Genomic DNA, 9,053 nt, shown 5'->3' on the forward strand with positions numbered 1-9,053 from the left:
CAGCCCCGGGTGTCCCCGGGCACCCAGTCCCTGCTGATCCCCGTCGGCGGTGGAGACGTCGAGCCGTCAGGAGTCACGCCTGCCATCGTCACGTCGTCTCCTCAGTTTGCAGCAGTGCCTCACACGTTCGTCACCACCGCCGTCCCCAAGAGCGAGAACTTCAGCGCGGAGCCCCTCACCACCCAGCCTGCCTACCAGGCCACCATGGTGCAGGCGCAGATCCACCTGCCTGTGGTGCAGTCCATTGCCTCCCCCGCTGCCGCACCTCCCACGCTGCCCCCTTACTTCATGAAGGGGTCGATCATTCAGCTGGCCAACGGGGAGCTGAAGAAAGTAGAGGACTTGAAAACAGAAGACTTCATACAGAGTGCGGAGATTAGCAACGACCTGAAAATAGACTCCAGCACTGTGGAGAGGATTGAAGACAGCCATAGCCCAGGCATTGCCGTGATACAGTTTGCGGTTGGGGAGCATCGAGCACAGGTAATGGCAACACGTGGTGGGGTCAGGGGGTTGGAGCGGGGGCATGCTGTGGCCTCCCAGGTGCAGCTTTCCTCGGCACATTTCATTTGCTTTGGATCCACTTGGGGTTGGTTCTTCATCATTCACATCCATCCATGAGACAAACTCTGGACCAAAAATCATTCCCCTCACCATGCTGGTGGAGCCGTCACAGTCACACCGATGATAAATGTAGTCTCTTGGATATAAAATGTGTCCTTTTTATAGCTAGAGAACCCACAGGAAGACTTACATGATTTTCACGGGTTTTGATTAAAACACAAAACGGTGTAAGCAGTATGAGAGGTTACATTTTTCATTTTGATTGGTGATTTTTACCATCCACACCAGAAAGCTCAGGTTAGATTCAGCTCAAAACCTGTCCTAGAGAGATAGGTAGGTCACAATGCAGTGAATTTCTGAATTGGAGCTGCCTGGGAGTGGCTCTCATGCACATAAGATAATGAAATGCACTACGGAGTTTTACTGAGGCTTCAGTTGCAGGTGGTTTAAACACTGCACGTCACATAAACTGTGTGATCAAGGGAAATTCAGAAAGAAAAACCACCTAGATGTCTGGGCAGGCTGTGCTTCTGACTTTTGTTTCTCAGTTTGCAATGCAGGAAGAAAACCTGTAACTTTCCAGAGGTATTTTTAGGGTGAGAATGAGTACATATTGATCTTAAAGCATTATCCCAATGCTGAGTGATTTACATTCTGTTGGTTGAGGCTGGAAAACTCAGATACCCCGTGTAGCAATTTGCTTCCTAGAGGCTCTCAGTTTAAATAATCCTGTTGCAAATCTTTCTGGTTTGGTTTGAGTGCTGTGAACTGCAGCGTCTGCACCACCGATGCTGCACCCTCAGCACTGGAGAACCAGAATGAGAGGGAGGGAGAGAGGACCTCAGGCTGACAGTTTGGAGGAGAAAAACAAACAGCAGTGGTACCGAGGAGCAGATTACACAGAAAATTTCTTACAGTCTCAGCAGTCTGTGGCCCGTCCTTGTCCAGCTGCATATACGTGGTAAATCACTATATATGGCACATGCCCTTTCTTATGTCAAATGTGCAGATTCCCTGTGTGGGTTTATTCATGTATGTGCCTGCATCTGCACAGCTGATAGAAGTTGGGCCTCTGGTGCTTTCAGTATAATGACTTGATTCTTTTATCCCCACTGCTCAACTGTATTTTGGTGCATCTCCGGTTTCATGATTAGGGGAACTGTCCTTGGATCAGGACCAGTTACTATAATTTGCCCTGGTGCCTTGAATAATGAGACTTCAAGAGTAGCGATCTCCATTCTGTAATTTTCATCTTGCTCACATTTCTCTCCCTGCAGCCAGGCCACCAGTCTCTGCACCAGCAGAAGAGGTACAAATTAGCAGGTAGCATTTGTGTCATGTCTCGTTCGCAGATCTGTCAGCGCAGGCGATGTGCTGTAGTCCTGGGCGCCGGGAAGCGCTGCGCCTTTGCAGGGGGTGGAGTGCCATCCTCTGGCAGAAAGCGAGTCTGAGGCTGTACAAATCCAGGGCCTGGCACACAGGTCTCACCCAGCAAAGTGTCACCTTACGGAGAAGCCTATCAGGAGCAGGCTGACATCATCGCAGTCAAAATACTCCCCAGCTGTGTTTCCCACCGGGGATGCTTCCAGAATGGAGGGCAAGTCACATAGAGATATGATTAGAAACAGGGGTTTAATTTAGGTTTCCTGCAGTTTCCAGGACTTGGGTCTCTTCCCAGATCAGCTGTGTCCCTGCATAGCAGGGACAGCTCTGCTGTTTTTCCCTCGCTTGAGTTGAGAGAGAGAGAGAGAGAGAGAGAGAGAGGGATGGTTTCTATGTGCTTGAAGTCCCTGCGACCTCACCTCAGCCTGCCGTGGCTCTGTGAAAGCATTCAGCCTTATTTACAGGTGTGCAGCAGCCATTACTTGTTAGAAAATTGCCTGCATGAAGAGGACTTAGTCTACTTGATGAAAGAAGAGGATTTAGTTGCGCTGCTCTGAGCAGTGGCACTGTGGTGTTGCATCACTGAAATCTATAGCTTGACTCCGGAGTGCAGGGGGCATATATCTGCGTGCGTAGTGTAGCTTCACAAAGTATTTTATTACAATTAAGTTTCAGTTGCATACATGCTTCTGAAAGGAAGGAGCTTTTCGAGTGGTATTATCAAGGAAGTATTAGTTGTAAAGAGTAAGTGCCATACAAAAATAGCGTTGTTATCATTAGCTTTGGCTCACTTACTCCTCCCAGGGATCTCTGGGAAGTCATTATAATATTGATGAATCTGTATTTTCAGACTCTGTGCAAACATTAGCTAATTTTCTCACCAATTGAGGGACAGAGGTAGGAGGTTATTTTCAGCTGAGCATATGCAACTGTAATGTAAACAGGGAGGCACCATGCAGCTGCTATTGTATTGCATCACTGCAAGACCACAGCTGCCTCTCCCCAGCACGGCACTTAAGCAGAAAGAGATCATCCTCCCTCCTTTCCCAGTCCTCCAGTCACCTGGCAAATCCTACCCTCCTCCAGGTATGGAAATCGAGAGGAAAATTAACCCACCAAAGTCCTTAATAACTGAAATAACTGGCCTTAGCCCTGGTGGGATGCTAGGTTTCCATTTCACAGCATCCCTGCTCTGGATTAGGAAGAAGTCAAGTAAGTAGCAACTGGACCAGAAAACAAAGTCCAGCTGTTACTCCGCTGCATTCAAGTTGCCTAAAGCAGAAGACCTGTGGGGCTATATCTCTTTGCAATTCCATGTATTATTCTTGTCATAAGACTTTTGTCATTATTACAGGTCCTTTCTTTTGCTGCCAGGAACAAATGTAAGCCAGTAATTCACCTCCATTGATGTTAAGGTCAAAGCACATGGGCGATGCAAGATAAGTTCTCTGCAATGCTCCATTTCAGTTCCTAATAATTCCTGAAGTATAGCTTAAAAAAAACCCAAACAGAATCATAACCAGTAGAGATGGAAAAGTCCCATTAGAGGATCTAGTTAGTAGCCTTAACTAGTTTAGTTTGTATTTTAGTTTTCCCCTTTTGTGCCCACGTGCACACAAACCAGTTGCTTTTTCTTTGAGCTCTCCTTTTTATTATCTTTGGCACCATAACAGACACAGAAAGAGAGATACTGACTCAGTTCACTGCTGCAGATGGAGATCTGTCCCAGCCTTCTCCTCATGTGATCTCTGTGTCCCCTGGTCATGGGACTTACTATGTGTCTCCAAGTGATGGGGTGGCTGTGGTCTGTCCTCAGATACATGTAATTGAATTCTGGGAGTGCAGCAGATGATAAAGCTCATGTGATAAGGTCGGCAGCCTGTGGTCTGCTGTACAAGAGGTGGCTGCTTTTGAGAAGTGGTGGGATTGCATAACTGTGGAGAGCAGTAGCCCCTAACATTCAAGCCCTGGGTGCCTTCATTATAGTGACAATGTACTGAAGCTGGGCTAGATGCAGCCCTAAGGGGATGCAGACTCACACCATGTGTCACAGCAAGTGGTTCCTACTGCTGCCCCATAAGTCTCTCAAAGGAAAACCGCTAAAGACAGTGGTTTTTGGGGTGGAGGGAACATTGGACTCCCTAAAGTTTCTGGGTAGAGTAGGTCATGTGGGAGCATGGCACTGTAGAGACTTCTTTCTGTGAGAAAGAGAGCTTCTATCCCTTGAATCTGCCCAGCGTCTTTTGGGGCCCGAGGAGTCTTTCAGCACTCGCAACAAGGCCTTCAGTGGAGAGCTCTGCCACTTAATTGCACCTTGTTTCCAGAGGGAACATTGGACTCCCTAAAGTTTCTGGGTAGAGTAGGTCATGTGGGAGCATGGCACTGTAGAGACTTCTTTCTGTGAGAAAGAGAGCTTCTATCCCTTGAATCTGCCCAGCGTCTTTTGGGGCCCGAGGAGTCTTTCAGCACTCGCAACAAGGCCTTCAGTGGAGAGCTCTGCCACTTAATTGCACCTTGTTTCCAGAACTGCTTCCTTCTCTTTGTTTCCAGCCTGCCACTCCTAGTTTCATCACATTTTAATAATATCATGGAGAAAAACATGTAATTGGAAAATGTATGTTTGCATTTATTAAAATGTGGTTCACACGAACCACTTTCATTCGGCACCTTTTGCTTTAGTGCCTGTTATTTTGGTTGCAGCAGCCAGGCCCAAGACTGAAGTTGTTGTGTCTCTAAATGATGTGAAGGGTAATTTTCTGGGCCTCAGATCTTCCAGCACCTACCATCCATATTCTGGCTCCAGTCAGGCTTTCTTAAATTCTCTGAATTGCCTGCCTTGCCTACTGAATTTGTCTGAGAAATAAAATTATAAAGGGTTATATAAAGTTGCAGATATTCAGAGACTGCATTGAAGAGTTTTGGCTGTTTTCACTAGTCAGTCTTAAAAAATAGAAATATCAATGTGGCTTGCAGTAGACTTTCAGTGTGCTTCAAGAGGGACCAACATGTTCGTTTCTTGCTTTATCATCTTAGTAGTGTGTAAGTGTTCCAGGTCTGGGAAGTTCCAAAGTGGGCAAGTTCCAATTTTCTTTCTCTCCTACAATAATCATGGTAAGATACTGGGGCAAGAAGCTTTTAACATTAATTTTTTGTGTTTTAATGCAGTGGTTAGAAAAAAATTATGTGGGGGTGTTTTTACTGGACTTTCACACTTAGAAGGTCTTTGACCACTGTTGGTTGTAGAGAAGGGTTAACTCAAATCCCTCATTAGCTGAACCCAGAAGCAGCCTACTAAAACAGGACTTGACAATCCTTGAGGGAACCTATTTCAAATGAATAGTGGTACATGCACACCATGGAGATTCTGGCATTTCACCATCTTTCTTTTCTGGTGTTATTTGTGATCACCACTACCGATTCTGTCATTTGTTTCAGTGACTGACAGTGTTCTGGATGCTACATTTTAAAAAAAAAAAGGATAATGTGTAGTGGAAGTGTGTTCACATCAAGAGGAACTTGTGTGTTGGTGAGGATGATGCACGCAAGCATGTATGATTCCCACAGATACAAATAGCTTTTGACAATGATGGGAAAGTAGAAAAGAACAGAAAAAACAATACAGCGGGCAGGAAGGAATAAAGAAGGAGGAGAAAAATAGCGATATAAAGGAGAAAGCTGTGTCCACCAGATGATCCATGCCTGGAGAAAAGCCTACAGCTCTTGTGCAGACAGCATTTTCATTTAACTCCATGGGAGATGCTGGATACTCACTACTTCTCCCAGTTAGACCCCAGTTAGACTAAGAGGCATATATATGGAATAGGATCCCAAATTCTGGGCAAATATTTCTGCAAATCCTGATGCTGGAGTGTTTCTATCGAGCATTAAGAAGGGATGAAGCTTTCACAGTTGCCTAGCCCCACTTTCTCCATAGCTCTGAACTTAAACCAGGCCTTGAATCAGGTACCTTCCCACTGTTGCCATGTGTGTAGTTGGGTGCTGGCAAACAGTTCTGGTCGGAAAAGGTTTAATATGACAAAAATTGATGTAGTGGAGGGTATCTTACATCTCTAAACTGCTCCTTTTTCCTTCTACAGTGGCTTACTATGCAAGGCAGGTGGAGTGACAGGATAATAGATGCAGTATTATTCGTTGACCTAGTTGCAGAAGTGCATAGCATATATTTATAGACTCAATAAGGTTTTTTTCCAACATAACCAACCATCTCATAAACTGCAGTTGGCTGCTAGTGCGTGGCATGGGCTTAACCAGTCAGAGGCAGTCAGCACCCGATGGGAGTCATTGGTTTCCTGGTTCTGGAGCCTCTGCCTCTGAGCTGTAGAGCATCCCTGATCAAGTCTTTCTGCCCAAAAGGGCTGTGGATCCAGTGGGGTGTGAGGGGCACTACCTTGGGCCCTGCTTGCAGGAAGGGCACCTCTGAGGGTAGCAGTACTAGCCAGGGAGTGGCAGGGCTGCTGAGTGCTGTACTGTCATAGAATCCAACCCCTTCTGTGAGACAGGCCATGCAACTTCATCCCAAAGTTCACACTTAATGTTATGAACAAATACATTAGAACACTTGGAGTGCAGTGCACATCTCAAACGACTTCTATTCCTTAATGTTCCAATGTATTTTTAATGATACAAAGCCACGCTGGGTATGACAGCATTACTTGTTCCCAAAGGTGAGAGGTGGTTTTGCAAGCCTGCTGTGATGTTCCTTTCAAGTGAGCTCGTGTTCCTGGAGGGGGAAGGCTCTCCAGGCATCTGGTATACTCCATGCCTGCTAAATGGCTCAGAAATGAGGTGAGCACATGTATTCAGGTGTTCTCCTGCCCTTTTGCCCCTTCCAAATGAGGGTTACACCAGCAGAGCAGGATCCGGCCCCCATGCCTGAAAAGAGCTCCAGAGGACACAAGGAACTTGGGAGCAGAGCAGTGGATATCTGTCTTCAGCATAAACCACCCTCTTACAGTTACAGACCTCACTGATGTTACACACAACAGTTAAAAATGTGCCAGATTTTTAAGAAGTGTTGGTCAGAATTTCCTTCCCTCTTTGTGGTGTGCTGAGGGAGGAGGTGGTCAGCCCCATGGGTTGTGAATCACATGAGCCCACATCAAGTGTTTGATGCAGCACCACACAGTAAGTGCTGGACTGCTGCCACATGCATAGATAAGTGGGTATTCAAGTGTTTTATCATTTTGGGACCTCAAGGCCCAGCATTTGCAAGGTCAAGGAGCAGTGGGCACCTGTTGTTGATCTGTTCTGGCTATGGCAGCTCTCTGTAAGGTGGTTGGATAGGATTCCTAACTGGATGCGTTTTTAAAGTGGAGTGAAGCTGAGGGAAAACGGGACACTGCAGAAAAGGAGACACAGAGCAGGAACTGCAGGAGGAGGGGAGATGGTCCTCTCTCTGAGGGAGTGTGGGAGGTGAACTCAGCTGCAGACTAGGAGACCAGGTGTGAGAAAGGAAGAAACTGGGCTGGTAAGAGGACTGCTGGGGGAAGGCAGGTTCATGCTCACTGCTCTTACAGCTGCAACTCTGTACTCATGGCCTTTCCCTGGAAATCAGCGTGCCTTCAACTGTTTCACACTGGTCAGTGCGTACTAATTTGGGCCAAGGTGAGGATGACATTCCTGTGATCATGTAGGAAATTGTGTGTCAGAACTGAGATCTTCCCTTCAGCCATCTTCTGGTTGGAAAGGGTCTTTAGATTTGGATTGCAGGTTCTAGGTACCACAAGGGGATGGTGTGCAACACTTTGCCAGACACCAAAGCCTCTTACACCTCTCTGAGTGCTTGGATAAAGGTAAAGTTTGATTCTGGCTGAAGTGTTGTGCTAAGAAATGCTGAGCTCAGAGAAACTATTAACACCCACGTGACAAGGACGGGCAGGAATTCTGTTGGCCGATGCACTGATTTTGCAGAAACTGCACAGCACCTTTGCAATTTCAGCTTTATCCCTCTCCCTTGTGGCAAGCTCTGCCTGTCGTGCACATATGTGAGGGCACATGGGTGATCTCATGCTCTCCCCTCTCTCTCTGTCTCCCTCTGTTGTCCCCTCTCTTTCTGCAGGTCAGCGTGGAAGTCTTGGTAGAATACCCTTTTTTTGTATTTGGACAAGGCTGGTCATCCTGCTGCCCCGAGAGAACCAGCCAGCTCTTTGATTTGCCATGCTCCAAACTCTCAGTGGGGGACGTCTGCATATCGCTCACGCTCAAGAACCTGAAGAACGGCTCTATTAAAAAGGGCCAGCCCATGGACTCAGCTAGTATCTTGCTGAAGCATTCAAAGAATGACAGTCTAGCTGGAAGTAGACACAGGTATGCGGAGCAGGAAAACGGGATTAATCAGGGAAGCGCACAGATGTTAGCTGAGAACGGTGAACTGAAGTTTCCGGACAAAATAGGATTGCCTGCAGCACCTTTGCTCACCAAAACAGAACCCAGCAAGCCCCCGGCAACGAGGAAGAGGAGGTGGTCAGCTCCCGAAACACGAAAACTAGAGAAATCAGAAGAGGAGCCACCTTTGACTCTTCCTAAGCCTTCTTTTATTCCTCAGGAGGTTAAGATTTGCATTGAAGGTCGATCCAACGTAGGAAAGTAAAAGTTGTTTGGGGAAAGGAAATTAGGCTATCCCTTGTCATTTTTATCCAGATTACTGTACTGTAGACTAAATAACCCAGTATTTACATGTTATCATCTTATTTTAGGTTTATGTTATAACCTTGTTGTTATAGTTGCAGCTGGTATTATGCAGGAGACTGGTGCATATGTTTTTCCACAAGTGTTTGTCAGTGACTAGGTTTATCGAGAGCTACAGAAGGGGCAGTATCTGCTTCACACACCCTTAGTGGAAATGAATGTGTTGTCATGGCTCCTGTTTTCTAACACCTCGTGTAGGACAGGGTCCAGCTGTGATTTTGTTTTCTTTTGTCGCTGTTTTTTTTTGGTTGGTTTTTTTTGGGTTTTTTTTTGTTGTTTTGGTTCCTGTTCTAGTTTTTGGGGGGAGGTGAGGAGAAGGGAACTGTAGCAGAGGTGTATGTCATGCATGGGGTGTGCGTGTGTGCACGTGTGTGCGTGTGTGTGGGTGCATGCCAACC

The 9,053-nt window shown here is 46.5% G+C and overlaps 1 protein-coding gene across 1 annotated transcript in view; it reads left to right on the forward strand.

Moving 5' to 3' along the window:
• Positions 1 to 8,567, forward strand: part of ATXN1 (ataxin 1) — an 84,542-nt gene extending 75,975 nt beyond the window's left edge. The window contains 2 exon segments of the mRNA XM_009072479.1: positions 4 to 483; positions 8,027 to 8,567. Coding sequence (XP_009070727.1) covers positions 4 to 483; positions 8,027 to 8,557 — 1,011 coding nt within the window. The 3' untranslated portion in view covers positions 8,558 to 8,567.
• The last annotated feature ends 486 nt before the right edge of the window (positions 8,568 to 9,053 follow it).

Source organism: Acanthisitta chloris, unplaced genomic scaffold (assembly GCF_000695815.1).
Source record: "Acanthisitta chloris isolate BGI_N310 unplaced genomic scaffold, ASM69581v1 scaffold234, whole genome shotgun sequence".
Lineage (NCBI taxonomy): Eukaryota > Metazoa > Chordata > Aves > Passeriformes > Acanthisittidae > Acanthisitta > Acanthisitta chloris.